At 40.0% G+C, this 22393-nt stretch overlaps 1 protein-coding gene across 5 annotated transcripts in view; it reads right to left on the bottom strand.

The window, feature by feature from the left end:
* Positions 1-20652, bottom strand: part of ncoa3 (nuclear receptor coactivator 3) — a 35651-nt gene extending 14999 nt beyond the window's left edge. For 2 of the 5 annotated variants that reach the window (XM_086087042.1, XM_086087046.1), the window contains exons 1-6: positions 20522-20652; positions 4923-4991; positions 2636-2740; positions 1322-1482; positions 335-435; positions 37-211 (exon numbers count right to left, since the gene is read on the bottom strand). In XM_086087042.1, coding sequence (XP_085943168.1) covers positions 37-211; positions 335-435; positions 1322-1482; positions 2636-2721 — 523 coding nt within the window. In that variant the 5' untranslated portion in view covers positions 2722-2740; positions 4923-4991; positions 20522-20652. Of the gene's footprint in view, positions 1-36; positions 212-334; positions 436-1321; positions 1483-2635; positions 2741-2814; positions 2959-4912; positions 4992-11603; positions 11621-20521 lie in introns of those variants that run through there. The other 3 variants (XM_086087043.1, XM_086087044.1, XM_086087045.1) reach the window with 3 other exon arrangements.
* Positions 20653-22393: the final 1741 nt, after the last annotated feature.

Below are 22393 nucleotides of genomic sequence, written 5' to 3'. Positions count from 1 at the left end.
CATCATACTCATTTGAATGTGTAATTCATATCTCACCAGCAGATTTGGGCAAATTCTTGTGAAATGCCTCCCTGTCGTCATCATGAATGATGTTATACACACTAGTGTTGATGAGCTCCTCCTGTTTGTACTGAAGGTATTGTGTCACATTGTCTGACACAAACACAATGCTTCCCTCTCGGTTTACTACAAAGAGAAACCCATCTAGAGCCTGGAAAGAACAAAAATGTGGAGAATTAGGAATGCACAAACTTTCAGTTGACTTGTCAAGTGCAAGCAATGACAGGGGGGAGGACGCATCATATTGGATTTTTGGCCCAGGTGAGAAACTGACCTGTAAAAGCAAGGGTCCCAGGTGGTCTTTGTCAATGACTCCTTGACCAGTAGAGGACACATCCGCCTTCTGGACATCGTCAGCGCTGCAAGAGTTTTTACCTGAGGAGACATTGCACAGCAGCGACTATAGACAAAAATCGGCATTTATGTCATATGAGTTTCTTAAAAGTGCCCCCAAAAATTAAGATATATATGTAATATCTTTGTCTGATCACCAGGTGGCAGCACAAGTCACGTATACATGCTTAACATACCTTTCTATTTTTAAATTCAGCATGTGTCTGAGACTTTGTTCGACAGCCTTCAATATAGTAGGACTATCTCTGGGGTTAAGTGCTAAGTAAGACACAAAATAGAGTAACCTTGGAATAAATATCCTTTTGTTTGCGATTGCGAAGATGAATGTCACCTCATCTGAGAGTCCAACTGTGGATGTAGTGGAAAAGTAAATGATGTGTTGAAACAATATATATATATATATAAAATGGTCCCCTTCCATTTTGTCTGTCCATAGCATCCTGGTAGGGTGATGCTGCGGGGTCCAGTAAAAGAACCAGTAACTGTGTGAGACAGCTCTTAGATCTTATCTCAATCGCGCAAATACAGGTGAAAAGAATGTTCTCAATTAAGTCAAATTTGCAAAATGGTGAAGTGGCATTATCATTATTCTCCAATGGCAAGCAGGGAAAACAGATCAACAGTGTCTCTGACAGCCTTGAGCCATGACCACCGAGCATTGGTCTCAATTACTGGTGTTCATTTACCCTCGATGACACAGCCAAACTGGCTGTCGATCTGAGGCCTGGCCCTGAACCAAAAGCACCACTTCATCACCAGCATCATCTGCTCTGCAGAAGGGTAATCCGTCTTGCCAAACCATATTCACTTTCAATTCTCCAAATACAAATAAGGAAGATACAAATTGCATATTGTGCTATGGAGGTGTCCATCATATATGTAGGTGTCGCATGCACTCGGCTTGTACCTTGCTCTTTGATTTGTCTGATCTGCCGCACAGTCTCCTTGAGGATTGCACATTTGTCAGGCTTTACATTGAAGCTATCAATGTTAGAGAGGTTAGCAGAGATGAGCTCAGCCAGCTCCTCGATGTACTTGGTCTCTTGTTCCCGTCGACGCTTGTCACACCTGCCAGGGCGCCAAGGGGATTAGACATGTTGCCAAGACAACCTCGCCACCCCGTCAGTATGCGCAGTAAACTGTTCAGATAGTTGCAAGGCAGGAGTAAAAGCAGTAGCCCGCAGTGTGTCCATACATTAAAGAGGAAGTCAAACCTAAAATGTTCTTGTGTATTGTGATTAACATTGCGTTTGTGGAATATTCGTTAGGCGGGAAAATTAACTCAGGCCATTTTGTCACTTGCTGTCCACTGAATATGAGAAAATCATTTAACGACCAATCACGGCTTACCTGTTTTCTGAAGCTGAGCCTTGATTGGTCGTTACGTTTAAGAAACTGTGATGTCATTTTCAGTTGACAGCAAGTGTCAAAATGGCCGCCCCCTGAGATGGTTAAAAAAGGGGCGAATTTTGCAATTTAAAGGGAAAGTCAACCCAAAGACTTTCTTACAATAATATGTTCAATGCGCCCCTATTAGTCTAAACATGTTATTCTGATGAAAATTGTGTTTGTGGAATATAAATTAAGAAGCAAAATCCACCTGTTTTTATCCATCTTAGGAGGCGGCTATTTTGCCACTTAGTGTTGACTGAAAATGACATCACAGTTGCTCAGGGCTCAGGCAACGACCAATAACGGCTCACCTGTTTTCTGAAGCTGAACTGACCAATCACGGCTCACCTATTTTCTGAAGCCATGATTGGTCGTTATCTGAGCCTTGAGTAACTGTGACAAGTGGCAAAATGGCTGCCCCCAGAGAAAAATGGGTGGATTTTGCCATTTTATTTACAAATTATTATTATTATTTTATTCATTATTTTGCCATTTTAAAGGGAAGTCAACCCAAATATTTTCTTTAAAATATGTTCTTAGTCTAAACATGGTATTCTGATTAAAATTGTGTTTTCTGAAGCTGAACCGTGATTGGTTGTTAACTGAGCCCTGAGCAACTGTGATGTCACTCTCAGTCGACGGTATGTGGCAAAATGGCCGCCCCCTGAGATGGATAAAAAATGGGTGGATTTTGCTGGTTCGCGCATATTCCACAAATGCAATATTAATCAGAATGCCATGTTTAGCCTAGTGGGGGCACATATTATTGTAAAGAAAATCTTTGGGTTGACTTCCCCTATAAATTGATATTTAAGACTAAAGCACTCACCCTATGCCTGGTGTCTCGCAGATGGATAGTTTACGTTTGCGGTCCGAGCACAGTGGCTCCAACGAGTTGTCCCCTAATCCACTCATCGTCAGAGCATATCAGCACCTGGAAATTTACAGTCACATCTTACACGTGTCCACTCACAAACAAAGGCTTCAATAAATCAAACACTGAATGACCTGGGAGTGTGTTTTACGTGCGCTTGTACGATCTGATCAAAGGAGACGCGTCCTCTGATGTCAGTAAAATATGTCAAACCTCAGGCAAACCTTGAAAGCTAGGTGTCAGGTTGAGGTAAAAAAAATAACATACAAACTCCCTAACCAACTGAGGTTATAAATGAAATGACTTCCTTGGGAAGAGCAGATTCCTTCTGATTTATGAGGGAAGACTATCCAGTTAGTAAAGCAGCCTTGGTTCTTGATGGGAATGAAATCTCATCTGTTCCACTGTGGGGAGCGACTGATGATGATGTGGTGATTTGAAGCCTCGGGGGAGATGGGTCATCCTGCGTTCAGCCAGCTTGCCCGCTAGAATGGTACCACTCCACTCTGCCGGCAGTAGCAACACACATACGTATACATGCTGCTATACAAACCCTTTCTAGTACACGTATGCGCTCAGGCATGCCGCAGCACAGTGTGTAAGGGAGATGAATGCTAGGAGCAGCAAGGCATATATTCTGCAGCCTGCCTCTCTCTCTCTAACTGTGCAGGACCACATGAGTGAAAAAAAAAGAAAAAAACACACACATTTCTCAATCTTGTGTAGCCTAGACTTGGTCCTCTTCATGGCTACCCACTAAATTTCAGGGACTAGCAAATAAATATCCCGTTTATGCATTCTATTTACTTAGCTTTCTCCACTAGGCTACATCCGTTCTTTCCTTCACAAGATTTTAACTGCTCTTTCTCCGCATGCCAGCCTCAGACAACCCCTCCCCTTCTCTCCCTGCTTCAATATAGTATTCAATCCAATCCAAACACATTTATATTGCACCAAAGCAAAACCTCAGTTACGTCTCGTCATTTTTCACATAGGGCAGGTCAAGAATTACACATTCACACAGCCACATTTGCACTAAATAACAGTTGCAAGGAAAAACGACATTTTACCCACAATTACCAACATAAGCTTGTGCTAGATGCAACTACAGTAATCTTGTGGTGACTCTGCACTTAATTCATTTCTATAGCACTGACCCAAGTCTGACCTCCTCTCAGTTCACATAGGAGGAAATCTTGTTACCCGGTCTGTAAGGTCACTCCTCCTTCCTATCCCCTCCGACAAATACAAAGTTGCAGTGCTCTGTCTGCTGTACAACCACCAATACTATCCTGGACACTGTGTCTGCATGGTTGTAAATGCACAGGAACAAGCAGTCTTTCAGCACAAAGGAGTGAGCTCATTCCAGAGTTGAAAAGTGTAGAACGGATGAGAGCAATTATGCAACTCCAGCTCCACAGTTGCAGGCTCGAACATGCAGCTAGGTCACCCACCACTGCTTGCCACGACTACATCTACCACCAATTTGCACAAGTAATGCCAGTGCTACAAACCCTCAAAGGCACACTTCATACTATAAATCTGCTTGTCCAGCTACCCAAATGATCTTGCTTTGCTCTGCTCTGCCTTGAGCTAATCTCCCTTCTTTTTTTCTCCCGTCCTCCCTGGTTTCTGTCCTGGGGCTCACCTCTACAATAGTGGAGAAAGATGACATCAACACACAGACAGCATCACATTCTGAAATGAACAGCAGAAGTTGAGTGCGCTAGCATTTCTGAGAATAGGGAATTACACTTCAGGATTTTCATTCTGGTTGCAGGAAAACAAGTTTGAGCATGTTTTAACGTAGAAATGTTGTTTTCTATTATCCAATCAACTGTGCCAGTTTATCCTCCACTCCAAAAACAGTTGGGTCGAAAATAACCCAACTATGGCTAAAAAATGGACCGATCCTCTACCTGGGTCAATTTGACACAACTTTGAGTCAAGAAATGTGTCTTTTAGTGTAAAACAATTCATAAACATTGGTCAGATCCTTTACTTGGGTTAAAAAAAACTTTGGGTCAAACAGACCCATAAAGTGGATCTATCCTTTTTTTTTTTTATCCAAAATTGGGTTGCTTTTGACCTAACTGTTTTTAGAGTGACTGGTATGAATCAGCTCAATGTGGTAAATGTGCTCAGTGGCATTTGGCCTGCTGGTAAAGGACTGTTCATTATAGTATTTAGTCAGAGTCAGATTTTTTTTTTTAAACATTTTTAAACACATACCTATGCTCACCTTGGTGTGTAAAATTCCCAGCTAAGCGCCATTCGGGTTCCCTGGGCAACTTCAATGTGCTGTCATCGCCTGAGAAAGCAAACAAAATCTCAAATGTAACATTGTATGTTTATGTTTAGCTTGACAGAAATTCATAGGAATAGATGATTTTGAAAATTTTGCAAGAAAGCCACAGTAAGTTGCATCCTGTTTGCTTCGTTGCTCAGCTTGTTCCACTGCGTCATCACTTCCCTTTCCTGGAAGTGTGCCCACTGCCACTTCATCCACCCAATTTACTGCCTGTATCAGGCTCGTTGTTTCGAGTCATTTTGGTTTCTACTCATGTTTTGACCATAAAAGGTTTAGTAAGCATAAATACTTGACAACTCTCAGGTCTTCTCTCGTATAATATTGCAAAAGTCAGAATTAATGAGAAAATAGTTCCTAATTGCAGCGTACCTGCAGTGGGCAGTTGGTTTGTGTAGTCAAGAAAGCACATTAACTCCTAACCGCCTGCCACATACTGAACGACAATACCGGTACATAATATTATCTGTATAAAAGCCACTACGACGGTGCCTGTCCAACATAGTAAAGACAAACATGACAATAGCAAACTCCTCCTATTACCAGAAAGCAATTTTCACTACAACACAACTGAGAACTATGTTAGGATCCCACTCCCACCTTCATCCTACCACCAGCCATTGAGCCTTGTCAGGTTTTCAAACAACAAATTTTGTATCTTGTAGTTCGCAGCGTTGTTGTAGTAATGTGTAACTAAATTATTTTGAAGTGATTTATCAGTATACTGTACCCACAACCTGCATTTGCATTTGTAACCTGCTATGAAAAACAAAATAGACAAACCCTATACTTACATATACAGTACTTTATACTAATTTATCTATATCTATAGTAGAAAATAAAAATATATCTATTTTGAAAAAAGGGGCTACCTGGTAGAACAACATTCAATCAAGTACAGCTTGTTTATTCTTCCCTCACTTTAACAATTGATGAAAAGGAGTCACAGCACATGCCTGAGTACGTCATATTCATGCATGCCTAACACTGTACAGGACTGTTGTGTGAGTTTCACTCAAGATTATGAGCTTGAAAGGGGGGGAGGGTGGGGGGGAGTCATATTTAATTACGAATACTAACAGTAATTTGTTTGCTGACGTCGGCACGATTTGCGAATGACTATTTCAGGACCAAGTCCAGCCCCTAGCTATATTATACATCTTTTCTGTTTTGTTTGTATATAAAAAAGAAAGAAAGAAAACTCACATAAATGTATTTATAGTTTATAATATTTGTGTAAATGGGTCATTAAAATACGTAGTATGTACAAGCAGTAAGAAAGAGACCTAGTAATAATCTGCATCAATTCAAGATCAAGTTGCATTGATAATCAGTCACTGAATCATAGCCCATTGAATTGTAATTTAGTCAAATTGTGAGGTGGTTTGAGATGCCCACCCAAAGTAGTTTACCAAAACTGAGACCACATTAAGTGAATGTTAGTGTGTCACAAGATGTCACGAAGAAGAAGTATGATATTATTTTTTTTTTTAAGTTTTTATTATAGCATTTGGTCTGAAGAGGACACATTTTTCCTCTTTGCTGTGTCCTGTGATGTTTATGAAGATAATAAACATTTTTGGACAGGACAAAATGTGCATGAAAGTAGCTTGTCTTTTAGAAGTTTTGTTTGGAAAGTATTAGCTTCATGGTTTTAAGTTGTGCTTAAAACTGTTTCTGAATAGTTTATTCTCCATCTCTTGCAAAAACTTTCCAGTTCTCGTGCATTTGTAAAGCATTCTTTTACCACGCTTCTTTTTCTTTGTCCTGTTTTTGCATAGCTAGGCAGCACAACCAACTTGTATTACTTGTATCTCAGGATAAAATGTATTTTAGTACTATATATTGTGCTGGTGATAGATTGTACAAGTTGTGGAGTATGAAGACTACACAGATGCTACCAGGAATAAGTGACTTGATCACAACAAACTGGTTTAGTGTCAAATGAGGGTTTTTCCCGATACTTTGTAGATGTATTGGCCGTGCTACTGCTGCAAAGTTCAGAACAGCAGCAGTGTCACGCAGTCAGTACCAGAATAGTGAGGAGGACATTCCTGCTCAGCGCAAATAAAAGCCTGAAACTTGAGCTCTCCGAGACAATGACTTGTGGGCCAACAATAAACACGGACACACCCAAAACAAACTGGGGCGCACGTACATGAACACACGATTACAATCTCACAAAATCACACCCAATTTATTGTACACTGACACAGCTGAGCAGAGAGGTAAGCAGGTGTGTCTCACAACAGAGAGAGGTTCCAGTAGATTCGACTCATCTCTGGCTGTTCTGAGTAGAGTTTACGTTTTTTATGTCCCCTCCACATTAAAAAAATAATAATAATACAAGAACCTGACCATGCAGATGTACTGAAGGACTTTATTGTCCACAGGTTGCCCAAAGTAAGCTGGCATAGACTCCAGCTTGCTAGGGAAACTAATTTCAATTCTATCTTTTATTTTAAAGACATCATTTATAAAGGAGGAAAAAGCGTTATGAAAAACTGATTTCACTTAAGACAATCCTTTCCGAAACCTCCAAATGTCATATTTGGGGTATTAAACATAAAAGATCTGCAGTGCTCCATAAGAGCTTCTGACATCACGTACAAAAAGAAAATCCAAAATGACTTCCTGTTTTTCTTTGAACAACTCCACTACCTCCTAACAAGCATGCTGCAAACAACATGAATATTAACAGGAATACTAAACACTATAGACTTTATAACAATTCATTTTACGGGTGAGATCCAATTCAATATTCATTTCCCACCAAAAAGCGATGACAACACGGCAGTCTTTTAGCAACTGCAGAAAAGCATCTGTAGAATTTTTTTTTTTTTTTAATGAATGGCCTGCTCTACCGTAAGCCCTGTGTGGAGATTGAGAACAAGCACCACACACAAAAAAAAAGACCTTAAAAGGAACACAGGACTGGAAATTCATTTTCCTTCAATCTATGAAGCAGTGCATATGACCATTAAAACTTCAAATATCAAACGCATCTGATTCCCTGAAAGATGATTGAAGCCAATTAAAGGTGTTTTCAAGGATCTTCTCGATAAGTAGAAGGCAAACGTCTGTTACACCTATCAAAATGGATGGATGGATAAGGACCTACTCTGTATGCTGCCTTATTGGACATTTTTGTCCAGTCCCCATCATCACTGTGATGTTTTGCGTGGGTTAACACTGCTCATTTTGGACTTGTTTCCTGGTCTATAGTGCTATGAAGTATTGACATCATTTAGATGGCACTCCATCTCAACCATCTCAAGTTTCATATTCTCCTTTCAAGAGACGGGGAAAAAAACAGTCCCATCCTGCGGAAGTGACTGACTGAGTGTGCAACCAATACGGTGGGATATACATGAAAACTGTGATGAATTCCAGCCAAAATGTATGTAGACATGTGCAGACATATGCTAATCATAGCCTAAAAATATTAGAATGGCACTCGCGATATTTTTTTATTCTATTCACGTCATAATGACGGCTCTCCTAGTTGCCTCGTAGACGCAAAACATAATGTCGCTTTGTGTCCAAAAAAACTACTGATTGTCACCAAAATGTATGTGTACAACAAAACTCGCAATATTTGGGATTAGTCAACATCGGAGTTAGTATGCATATGAATGTGGCAACGTTTCTGACCTTAACATAATCAAAAATATCTGTATTATCTGCCGATTCCGAGTCCCAATCAATACCTCTGCAATGAAATGCAATAAAGAAAAAAAAAGGAGACCACATCCAAATTGTCTCATTGATATCTTTTTATAGGGATGTGAATCAGCAGTGGTTCAAATCAAGTAAAGAACAAAAACATTTTATTTTTGACTTTAGAAATTAAGAAAATTTAAAAATCCAATCTTCTTCAGATGGGAACCAATCATGTGACAATCACGTGCCCAATTTCCAATCATGTCCATCGGATCTTGACAACCCTACCAGTCAGGAAATTTTCCAGTATGGGATGTAAAATGGTGAGTATTCAAAAGGAAATACGTAAAAGTAATATGTTCTTAAAGTAAGATGCTAAATATGAAATAATTATTGAAACTTTGTTTGTAAAAAATACCAGCTTTTCATGGATAGTATCATATGGCACAAGTGTACTGCTACAGGGCAGGTGTTGCACTTCCAACATTTCCATTTTTATGTTCCACAACCACCAGCATTAAATTATGTAAGAATCCATTATTGTGACATACTAATCAATTCAGAATCCTTCACATCTGCAATATGATGCACCTAAAAATAAAATTTCTCCCAACACTAAGAAAGCTTTATGGAAATGAATAAGCTCATTTCCTTGTCAGTCAAGTACAACTTATTTGATGTACAACAGACTATATGGATCAGTTATTTATTGTCAAGAAAATATGAGATGCCAAAGCAAATTACAATTCAAATTTGTTACACAATTATGCAGTAGGAAATGTTTCAATATTAAGCAAACATGACTTTTACCATACCAACCAACCACTGTGCTACAGCATATTATCCAGTTTCACTTAATTAATTAATTAATTAATTAAAACTAGTGCATTCTCGTTTATCTTTTCTTGCCAGAACAATCACAAACAAATTACAGTGCGCAACCTGAACCTCGCACACATACTAACTCACAACAGAAAAATGCAATCGCCGCCATTATGGTTAATGTTTTGAAGCACCACACAGATTATATTATTGAACCACAAATAACATGGCATGATTGTCAAGGAAAAACAGAATTGCCCGAGCTGCTGTAGCTTGACTTCTCCATTGGCAGAGACAAAAAAAAAAGGAAACTGGCAAGAAGAAATGCGAGACTATGTACTGTATATTTGAGAGGCTGTTAGCAATGCTAGCTCATTTCATTGTTGAGCGCAGTGAAAATGAACTTTTGCTGCATCCTAAACCTTAGCGCCGGCGACAAATTGGATTTCGCTTGATAACAGCAAATGTAATTTTGGTGGCGAAAGATCACATGATATAACCGTGTGTTTTGATTGGGTGTACTGCTGTGACACCATTCATTCGATTCAATATTTGGATGTGCAGCCAAACTCGTTGCAGACGTTCGGCAACTCATTAAAACTAGTTGCGAAAGCACACACACCGGGTGAGGCAGCTCAACTGTTTATTGTTGTTTGTTCAGCCGCGTTACTCTGTGTGGGGCTGGCTGGCAGAAAGTGTAAAGGAATTGAATGTGGTATAAATCATCAATACGACATTGTGTAAACTATGGTGCACTGGATCAATTCCCATGCAGCTGGCATGACGTATTCATAATGGCATCGAAATAACGTTTTTCGAAAGAACAGGTATTTGTCCTGCTTGTGTTTACGCTTTACTCTGGGAGTGCACATGAGGTCCAGTGATGACAGCAGCAGCAAGGGAGAGGGAATATTTCAAAGCAGAGGAAAACTGTTTTCATAGAGATGTTTTAATAGAAAGGGGAAAAAACCAACCCCCACCCTCACATCTCCGGTAAGCAGGGTGAGAATCTTCCAATTTTCTCACCAAAAAATGCAACGTGTAGAAAAAAATGGGGGAAATAAATGAAAGTGGAAACAAAGAGGTGACAGATTAAGCTGTGTGTGCGTGTGTGCACATGTGCGTATGCACGCACGTTCTCCAAATGCGTCTCATACAACTATCCATCATGAATGCCGACAAAGAAAAGAAAGAAACAGGAAAGGATCCACGTTGACTGTGATTCGACCACAAAAGTCAAAATGCTGCTGCAGTGTTATGATCAAACGAACCAATATTTTTTTAAACGCTATAATAAATACTAATGGTATACAAAACATGGAAGAGGGGTTCTGTGAGAAAAAAAGAAACGCAAAACATGATTGGGTGATGCGAGGAGAACCAGTGATGGCACCAGGCTAAAATCATGGAAATGCGCTCATTAATCAATGGCTAACTCGCCTTTTATCAGCACAGCCAGAGCGCCAGGGTTTGATCGGCCATGCTAGCCACTCTGATAACGCAAACCTCTTCTGCATCTGCAACTGAAAAATATCATGCTGCCCAAGATCATTTAGACTGAAGATATGTCAACCATTATGAATATTTGATGTTTTTTGAAAATGAAAAAAAAAAAACACAATATTGAGCCAAAAGGAGTTGCTTGAATTGAGAAGTGTGCATGTCCATATTTCACAGTCATTTTAAGATTGCAGCGCACCACTGATTCTCTCCCAGTGCATTTTCTCTCCACCCACACTGCGCTCTCTACCCCTCCCCCCACGTTCCTGTTGGATTGGTGGAGTAAACACAGGAAGAGAGCGGGCTCTGTTCCACCATGCCAGAGCTGAGGCTGGGCGTTCCTGCAGCGCTCCTGCGCCGGGGTCAAAAGTTTACTGTGGTTTTCATTTCACCTTTCCTCAGCCAATCACGGCGCAACACTGTAGTGTGTGAACTCTGACCCCTACAAAGAATTTTGCTCAAAAGATGGTCTGACGCCAGTTTCACAAATACACCCCAGCCCCGTCGCCCAATTCTCTTCTCACTGCTTCTTTTCCTTTCTTCCTTACAGGCCAGTTTTCATGTGTTGACAGAGACCGCGAGTGAAAGATTTCGACAAGGCACACTGCAGAAAAAGACGGGCCAATTTACCTGTAAAGTAGACTGTGAAAGTCAAGTTCAGGATCAGGGGGAGTCTTATTTTTCCTCTAGTTCCCTCCGTCCACTCAATGTTCAAAGAAAGAACAAGTTGAAAAGGCGGCGAGATTAGTAGGACCGAGAAACACAACCACACACACACCCTTTACTGCATAAAATTTTGCTTTTGTTTTTGACTTTGTGACACGCAACTCTTTGTAATCTGAAGTATGATTACGCTTGTGCTGCCAATCAGGTCCTTCAACTGGTTTTAAGCACGCAAAGGAAAATGTACTCCAACATAGTTGAGACTTGTCAGTTTATGAATCAAACAGCCTTAAATAGTGTTCACATGCGTAGAAACAAAAAGTCATTGATCAACCATGTTCCAGTCAATGAAATGTTCAACCAGGCCAGGAATTTTCCTTTTTCAAGATCAACCTCACAATATTAACGACGTTCGTTATTATATGCCACACCCTTCCAGACACTGACAAAAGGACAGATAAGTGAAAGCAAAATGGTTAGCTTCAAACTGTGTGGTGTTTAAGAAAAAAACGAATGAAAGACTAATCATATGGCACATGCCTAACCGGTGTCAACACGCTGTAGTATGTCTACGGCCCTTAACTATGGTGTGGGATCGTTCGTGACTAGACTCTCTTTGAACTGAAGGTGACAATAAAGTAAAAATTGCACTTACACAGTGGAAACTAAAAATGTGGGGGTGGTTCTGTATTGTAAATCTCAGAGAAATGACATCAAATGGAAACACGCCTCAGCAACAATGCAACAAAGTTGAACCACCGAAGATATGCAGTGGGTAGTACTAGTGAGGATAGTGAAGCTTTGAGGAAACTTTAGATAATCATCAGAGGTGATGGCAAATCTAAGTCCAGAAAGTAAAAGCCCTGCCCCAGTTTGGCTTTAGCCTCAGGTGCTTCGATTCACCTTTTGGGTGAGTAGAAGCAGGGTTTTTACTTCCTGGACCTGGATTTACCACCTTCGATAACCAAAAACATACTATTGACCATTTGCACCGACGTCACGTGATCACGTGACTGCCCTATGACGGACATGAATGTTGAATGGAAGTGGACGTGACCCGGAACAACTTAGTAACTGCTATTTTACAAATTAAACGTTATTATTGCCCATTGAGCCATGGAATCTATTACTTCAACCGAAGGTTGCCTGTCAGTGGAAGTTGCACATTTAGTCGGGACTCAGAGAGCGCGATATTTACTTAAGTTGGAAATCGCTAATTTGAAAACAGCACTTTACATTCTGTTGCCTGCTGTTTTCAATCAAATTCACAGCACACGACCTACATCATTATGTAGTCAATGCCGTCTCTTCTCCTTACTCTGGGACGAGATGCTACGCTCACACTGGGGGACAATATACCTCGTAATGCAAAGGTAAAACATGTTTATCATGCTAACTGACTTATTTTTACATAGTCCGTGTTATATTGAAACGCTGTGATGATGTTATGTTACTATGTTTACTAGCATGGAACAAGTGACTATTGTAGTGGCAAGCTATGCAGTAATTTCGTGAATATGACTCCGGCTCCAGAGTGAAAAACTCCAAGCACAAATATTAAATCCCCCATTATTAAACAGTCAAATGCACTTAATAGTTTTGAAGAAGGTGCTTTTTAAAACTAAGCTGTGTGTTTGTGCAGTGGGAGTGGATGCTAACTATCTGGCTCGTTAATGTGATTTGAAACACGCAATTCGACACCTCTGTTACAATCTTTGTTAGAGTGTACGTTTACGAGTAAAATGTATGAACATTTATCTACTAACCTCGCTAAAAATTATCGCTGCAAATCCGTGAATACTTTGTGGGCTGCCGGTCCTTTCTGTTGATTGCTGCTATCAATCAACGTCATTTGTTTTCATTAGGAGGTATGCGATAAAAAGCAATATTTGGTTTACTCCTTTGTCTGTCTGTACAAACGACCGCACAGCAAGATATGACCATTTTATAAGATAATCGATTAGGTAAAGGACTTTACGCTGTACGAGATTCAATGGTTACAATACAGGCAAGTGTCTCTTTTGCCGTCCAGCGTCCCGTAGGGGGCGTTCCCATGTGGGCTGTGACGTCACGTGCAAAAGGTCAATACAGTGCTGTAAACTAAGGCCTTGTTTACAGGACAATGACCTTGCTAATAACTGAAAGGCTCCACGGAAATTCTGAGTGCACTGCATACAAGTCTTGTAGTTGGCAGTATAGCTATTAAATAAAATATACACCTTATTATTAGTGCAAATGTTTGGACAAAAGTATTTGCTGGTTTTTCCTTGTGACCACTAATGAAAAAACGTGAACATATCAGGAACTATTAAAACGCTTCGGAGGGGTCATTTTCGCCCTCCCACATGGCTGACAGCAGTCATACTTTACACCCTTGATGCAACAGAACCCCATTCTGCCAGCTTGATGATAAATTATGTGGGTCCAAAAGATTATGTTCAGGAACAGAGTTTCAAGAGTAAGCATATTTAGCGTCACACGGCCAGCCAGTCATCAGAAAAATCGGTCCAAATGCTGCAAAACATTACCTATTATATTAGGTGTACTATAAGTTGTAAGTATTTGCTGATCACCAAGTACGGCATGGAATTAACAGGCAATCTATAGACAAAGAGAAGATGGGGAAAGTCCATGTAACAGTTGAAAAGTTCATCTACAAACGTCAGTCTATTTTTCTTGACTTTTTCTCTCCCCTCCTTTACTCGGCTCCCTCTCTTCACTTGAAGCTGCCAAAAGAGGCAGAAAGAGAGCATCTGGTAGCAGTTATGACACAAACCAAACTTGTCGCCCTTTCTGTCTCTTCCCCCAAAGCATTTCTTATAAACAAAACACAAACAAAGTCTTGCTAGGATTTTTACAATAGTCACAAAACTGTGCCCGGGATACCCTTCCCCCCACTGGCTTGTTCAGGTGAACTCATTTTACGAGCATTCTTTAGCTAGGGGGGTGGGGAGTTAAAGGGAGAGTTGAAGTTAAAGAGGAAGGGCAAGGAGAGGAGGGGGACAAAGCTCTCGGCACCCCCTCTGCCAATAAACTCTTGCTTTCGTCCAATCGGCAGAGACTACAGAGAGTTAACTGTTCCAAATCCTTGCTGGTTATAAACTTGAATTGGGTGCAATGATTGCTTCAGGCTGCCCGTTTGGCTTTGAGAAGTGTGCATGGCTCACATATGGCTCAGCTTGCCTGACACTTGGGTATTGCCACAAAGTTGAAGATGAGGGGATCGAAGGGGTGAATGAGATGTGACTTCAAAAACAGTCCGAGTGCAAACTGCACCGCTTCACTTGACTCCACGCCGAGAATCGGCTGTCTGGCTTCTTCGGAGTTGTGAATAACAATCTGGTATGATGAGCCGCTCTCCTCAGACTCTCACTTGTTTGGGCAAAGTCACAGTAAATATTTCAGCAGTGGAAACACGCCTGTCTTGTTAGGCAGAGTTTTCTATATTTAGCTGGGAGGACGAAAGCAGAGGAAGCAAACCTACCTGTTGAGCGTTGGTAGAAAGCAAACTTTGGAAAACACAAATATTGAACACAAAATCTCAACTGACCACAAGACATAAAAAAAAAATACAAACTCAGGACTACTTCGAGAAACCAGGTTGCATTAAGAGCTCAAAGTACGTTGATTACAAACATTAAGCAATTCATGCTTCTATTACCATAAAACAATGCAATTTAAAACAATTCAGGCAGATGATACAGCTCGACTATTTCTTAACTCCACAGTACTTGTGCCTGACAAAAAGTGCAGGGAGTCATATTTCAATTAGGGGATACAATCGGGCTTTCCTTTCAGCTCTGTGTTGTCACGACTACTGTGACTCCTGCTCATCTACACTGTGGTAATTTAAGGTCAAGTCTGCTCAACATGGGGGGGTGTAATTGGCTAAAATTGTAATGGATACATTTCTATTAATACAGAACCAATCTAAACAACAAAGTCATATTCAACTTTCTTGTATCCTTTTATATTTGAATAGGAGACCAGTATTCATGTAACACCAAAACGTTTCTGGTACAGTAGCCCATATTGTTGAGAAAATTAAGAAAAGAGGACCCGTTTGTTGAAATCAGCAGCGGAAGAAAACCAAGGGGTTGTGACTTGTCAGTGAAGTGAAAACAAAGAAGCAAAATGAATTGGGGGCAGGCACCAAGCAGAGAATAAAGACAGACAGTGTTTCAGTTTTTCCAAAGTGAAATCACTAGTGGGGGGACAATTATGTGTTTACATGCACAAGGTGGGGGTGGGGGGGGGTCATTAGATTGATTGAAAAGTTCTCAATCAATCACACATGTAAACCCCTAAATCATACTGCATTTGACATACTAAACATACTAAAAGTATACTTCTAAGTATATTTTGCATTTACATCTGGCTTTGATGTATAGAGTACACTTGTGTACTTCTTCAAAGTACTGCATACACTTCACTCACGACTCATGAGCCAGAGTGCTGGTATCCTGCCGTCTCTGCAGAGGATTTATCAGGGATCCTAAAACCATTTCAATCTCAATTAAAGAAGATGAAGTTAAGATGGGAGGATGGGCCAGATTTGGACAGGCAAGGAAATACATTCATGTTCCATTATCTTAAAGGAGAACGCAAGTCAAATGTTTTCTTTCCAATAATATGCTCTATGCGCCTTTATTCTAAACAGCATTCAGATTCAACAGCATTGTGATTATTATTGTGTTTGTTGAATTAAGCACACAAAAACACAAATTAATTTTCATCTATCTCAAGAAGCGGCCACTTGCTCTCGACTGAAAATGACATCACAGCGCCTAACAGCTCATCTGTTATCTGGGTTTGGTCACGTGACGTTCGCATTTTCATAAATGCGTAAAAAAGTAGACTGAAAATAACCTGCCTGCATTTTGTTAGTCTTAAATATTATACAAGTAAATATGAGGTTAACTGTGTATATATTGTACAGCTAATGGCTATTTAAAAAAAAAAAAGCAAAAGGACCTTCATATTAAAGTGAGAAAAAAGGGTTACAATGACACAACACATAACCTTTTCCTGTCTCCATCACCTTCTTATAACACAATAAGCCATTTATAAAAAATACAAATACAAATAAAAAGATACCGCTATGTACAAGATGTACGGAGCTATAAAGTTGTCAATTTTACCACTTAGCAACAAGCGAGTAGCATTCCACAACTTTCTGGTTGAAAAACCAATAGCGGAATGAGCTTAAGGAGCATAATCATCAGCTAGCATTGCAAAGGTAGACTAAATTTGGCCAAAGATCAAACTACATCCAGTGCATGTAAACAGGAATTTCAGAGAGAAGTGTAACAATTAAAAGAAAGAAAAAATACACCAGTAAGCCAATTAATTTGTGCAGCAGATGTATTTAATTAAATGTGTTTTTATAAGGTCCCTGCTTTCTGTCAATTTAGCCTAAACACACTCTTGCCTACATAGAAAACTGCATCATCTTCTACAATTGTCCTTCTTAAATGTTAACACAAACACATACCACATGACAGACTGGCAGTTGCAAGAAATTAAACTTAACGTTATCGTCATTATCTCAGTTCCAGTCTCTCGGTCGCAGACTAACACTGAAGGAATTCTATCTATTCAAACATCAGAGAAAAAAAATGCAGTTTGACGAAAACAAACTGGAGACAGCTATCGAAAATAGACCTGCCACTTTAGTGTGGCAGATTTTAAATACCTCTTGCTGATACCGGTCAGACTTCAGTTTACAAAGACATAATTAACAATTATCAGAGTTCTGCATTAACAGTGTGTTGGGCCACCCAAAATTCACTGACGTTGGCCCAAGCGGGCTAGTACAACTACATAAATACAATCATCATTGATCTTTTGGACAATTTTAAATTAAACAAGATCTCTAAATGATTAATCAATTACAGAAAAATAATTATTGATTAATTTGATAACCAATTAGTTGTCAATTAATCATTACACCTCAAATTTTATTAACGGTTTAAATGGTACAAATATGCTAAATATGAAATAATCAATGAAACGTTTTGAATATATATCATGAATATACAGGGCCACAGGGCCAACACCCAAAAAGCCTTAGATAGGAGTCAAAGGACACGGATTATACCTTTTTGATAATCCTATTAGATCCAACTGTATAATGATGAATAACTCATTTAAGTATGCATTTGTCTGTGATAATATTATTAGCTATTTTATTTTCATAGCAATTTAACTTAACAATTCATCACAGCCCAGCATGCAAATACATAAAGAATTCTACAGTTGCGCCATTTTTAATTTGACAGCAGTGCACAGAACGTACTCGATGGGAAAGCAGTAATCAATATGCACAACCATGTGGGGATTGTTATTACTCAGTCCCAAAGCTACCAATAAGAAGAAATGTCTGTATGTCAAATGAAACGTGTTGGTTTAAATCCAATCCCACCTGTCCAACCTTTCCTATTAAACAACACAAATGTGTTAGCGAAAGGACAACATCTGAGCATTTTTAGATAATAATCTACTCGCATTATGTAACCAAAGTTGCCACTGTAGAAAACAGACTTTTCTGGCTCTCATGAGAAAAAGTGATAAGTTAATGAATTATTGAGAGCACAGGGGCTGACAGACAAAGAGCCAAAGCCATGCATCCCAGTCACTTCTTCACCCCATCTGCAGTCAAAGAATGCCCCCAAAGATTGATTCATTGTTAACACAGCCTGACACCCTGTGTGAGGGAGAAAGAAAGTGCTAGATAAAAGGACAGAGAATGGGGGACAGGGGGCTCCATTTACCAAGAATATGAGCAGAAGCAGTCTATAGGACAGATTCCCACAGTGATCATTTTGCCACTTTCCAAAATACCACATATGTGGGCATGAGTAATGGCATTCCATCAGCTTCAAAACGAACAGTGCATCTACACTCAGGAACATTGTTCCTCATTTCCCAGCTAGAAACAATTTCAATGCCTGCCCTGCATTATTGATATATCACAGCTATATGCAGACTTTCTGCATTGACTTACATAAGCAGCAACATTTCCGAAGAGAAGAGCAAATTTGATTCCTGCAGGCAAAATGCAACTATTACGGCAGTGGATTAAAAAGTTATTTGATTCAAGGTAGGCATGTGCAAATTGAGGAGGAATAGGCAAAGATGGCTGCTAGCACAGAGAATGAAAGTGCATTTAAAGCTCTCACTCAGATGGTTTTACACCAAAATCACATAAAACTCATTTGGCAGTATATGTGAATGCACTTTCTGACAGCAGCACTAAGCCAAGATACAAAACTGGGGTCAATGTTGCTCCTGCGTGAACTTGGAGGAGGGCTGCTTGGACATTCGGTCGGGGGTGGAAACAGCAGTATTTTGACTTAAATTCCACAGGTGTCATATTTAAAACGGAAGCGTCATGTGCCCGCTATTAAATCAAGAATCTCTATTTTCAAAACAATTTCAATTACACATATGCGAGTGTCCCTGCTAGTGATGTACATATTACATGACTCAGTCTTACAAGTTCACGTGAAGTGTTCAGCCTCAACATCTGTCTGCATCTGCCTGTCTCTTGCTTTTTTGCACATACAAAATGTCCTACATGTGATTTTACCAGCAGTTAAAACTAACATGATATGCCATTTTGCCTGCTATCACAATCACGCATATGCAATCTCAGTAAAGCCCAGCAAATAATAATTAACAGATGCTTTGGAATCCAGCTTTCGTTGTCATCTCTGAGGACACGTGATCTAGTGGTGAAAAAAAAAACTTTTTTTTTTACTTCATTGGCTGCCTGCCCTTTGTGCATGTATATAATCATAAAACTATGACAGGAGTACGATATGCATATGTGAGGTAATGTGGTACCAGATCACAATAAACAATAGGCAGTGGTTATTTTGCCGTGACCGTCAACTCTCCTGCTAGCATTATTTGCCGTGAGCGGCTCTAATTGGTCAATCACCGAAACGGGTCATGTACTCGCTGTGGTTCCTGCCTTGCTTCATCCACTTTGGTGCCATTTCACAAATATTTCATTTTGTCCCCCCCCCCCCCCCCCGGCCTTATTTTAGTTCACCACTAGATGGCACTAAATTCAACACATTGTCCTTGCGGAAAATTCGCTAACTGTTCAAGTCTTCAAAAAACGTGTGAAGCAAAACGACTCGTTTACAACTCCCGACATGGCTGCGAGAAATTATAACAATGTACAGAGTGGGATTCGAACCCATCACTCCGCACTTTCAGGTCGATCACCCTAACCACTATTGCACAGCCTATACACATTCACTGGTGCAGAATTTGGACTTGAATCATTACAGACAGTGGGTTTGTAACTAATAACTAACTAATAACTAACATTGTAACATAACTATTGTGTTGTAACAAGCTGTGTGACGAGATAATTTCTCCAGTTGGACTTGAAGGCAAGTCAAGCTGGCTGGCTAAAAATACTTACTACCCTCGAAGCCATCCCGTTGTGTTGTTTAATATGTCAAGCGGTGCCAAAGAAAAACAATAACCGAACACAAGTATGTCCCACACATAAACCAACGGTGAGTATTGGCTATCGTATTGCACCCAGCGAACAAGACATATATACGCTATAAAGTTTGTACATGGAAGGCGCCTGCAAACACACGGAAACGAGTACACGTATTTTACCCAAAACGAGTGCATCAAATCGTTGTATTCAACGCACAATTCAGATGGCAAATAAAACCAAATAACTGAGCATGGAAAGGTGGCTCGCTGTATCGCGACAGCTTAGGGACCATAGTCTGCTTCGGAAGCGGAGCTACAGCGACTGCCTCGGTGACAAATTTACGCAGTCAAACACACGGTAGCAACAGAGTTCGAAAGTCGCTCATTGACTGATGACAAAATATTTCAAATAAACTCACCGGCTTCGACGTTTTCATAGAAAAAGCAGTTTCTTTTACATCTCTACAAACTCTCCGCCATCTTCGGAAGGACCGTGTTTGTTTAAATGGGAAACACTCCCAGACGGAGAGCCAGCTTGTGGGCAGAACCACATGCATTCTGGGTAATGTAGTCATTTACCTTCCGTAGAAATTGAATGCTACTACACGTACACAATGCGATGAACATGATTTGCCCCGCAGATATTAGTAGGGATTTAAAGATGTATTTATAGCGTGTCCGGAAGTCAGCTTCATTCACGAGTTATCATGACAAGAGACATTGGAAAGGGTTAGACTTATTAAATACATAACTTCAAACTGAACGCATTAATAACTGTGTTGTGTGCCCATTTGTAGTAAAGCGATGCAGCGGTATCCTGGAGTTTGCTACAGTGCAGGTTGTATAATCTCTCTGTGACATACAAAATCAAGTGGGTTTGCATGTAACAGGTACTACAAGCTAATTTTATGTTGCCTTATATAAAAACAATGTCACCATTGCGCAACAACTGCCCCTTCTGGACACTGAAAATATGTCAATTTGGCATAGGCCTATGAATAATAATACTGTACTAGGACCACTAGTGAGTCATCACACATGCAAGGTGAAAGAGACAGTCTTAGCCCTGTACTCTTCTTTGCACAAGGGCTTGGATTTTATTTATTTATTTATTTATTTAGCTACCGAGAAGGTAGTCAACAAAATACAATTTAAATTCTGGTGATAAATCTGTGAAGTTCAATGTCATGCATTGAAACATTTTACGACAGTCAGGCTTGGCAATAGCTGCTATTCTGACAATGTAGTCCAACATGTTTTGCAAATAGCAACCACATGGACAATTATTCGTGATGTCTTGTTGGGCCCCTTAAAGCAAAGATGATTATGTATTGATTATCCCACACACAAGCTGTGCCTATTATCTGTACCCCCCTCCCCCTCAATTAATAAATACTTGATCAAACCGTGAAATGCAACAGTCAATACATTAAATGCCCTTTTTTTTTTAAAAAAATTACTGTAAGGGCTTTATGCTGTTTATACTGAGAGAGAGCGAGAGAGAGAGAGAGAGAGAGAGAGAGAGAGAGAGAGAGAGAGAGAGAGAGAGAGAGAGAGAGAGAGAGAGAGAGAGAGAGAGAGAGAGAGAGAGAGAGAGAGAGAGAGAGATTCCATTCCACAGAGAGCCACTGAGGGGCCATGCAGGCCCCTGTTTGTGCCCCATCCCCCAACAAAACATGCAAAACTGACCTTCCCCCTTGGTGAGTGTGAGACACTTAATTCCATGCCCCCCTCCCCCCCATACACTCCTACTACTTTGAAAGGACAGGAGATAACAGTTTGAAAGGACAGGAGATAGCCCTATAATCATTATTGTATTCAGATTGGTTTACCTGCAAACTGCTATACAGCTTGCACAGCACACACAGTTCAATAAATCCTAAACACAGGCGACGTTGTTATCAATTTTTGAATCAACATCACATTATTCAATTGGGGGTAAAGAGACCAATCATTTAATATCTTGTGGTCTTACTCAAGTTTGGCATTTCATTTTCATTCGTGATAAATAACAAAAATACCAGTTATAGGATGTAATGGAAATTGCCACGATGACGCTGGTATTGTAAGTTAAATTTTCAGATGATGTTAGATGATTTCACAAACATTTGAATTAGTACACTGTGAAACAGAAGAGTTGGACTAACAATGCGTTATGTTATGTTTAAAATTTGCTATATATAGGCTATTACTATCAGACGGTCACAGTATAAATCTACTTGCGACGGTGACAAGAGGACTAATGACTAACGACAGCGCCATCTCGAGGCCTGTAGAATTCCTTACAAAGA

This window comes from Leptonotus elevatus, chromosome 10 (genome assembly GCF_054856555.1).
Source record: "Leptonotus elevatus isolate MCC_2025b chromosome 10, RoL_Lele_1.0, whole genome shotgun sequence".
Taxonomy (NCBI): Eukaryota; Metazoa; Chordata; class Actinopteri; order Syngnathiformes; family Syngnathidae; genus Leptonotus; species Leptonotus elevatus.
This window is presented reverse-complemented; position numbering and strand designations above follow the sequence as displayed.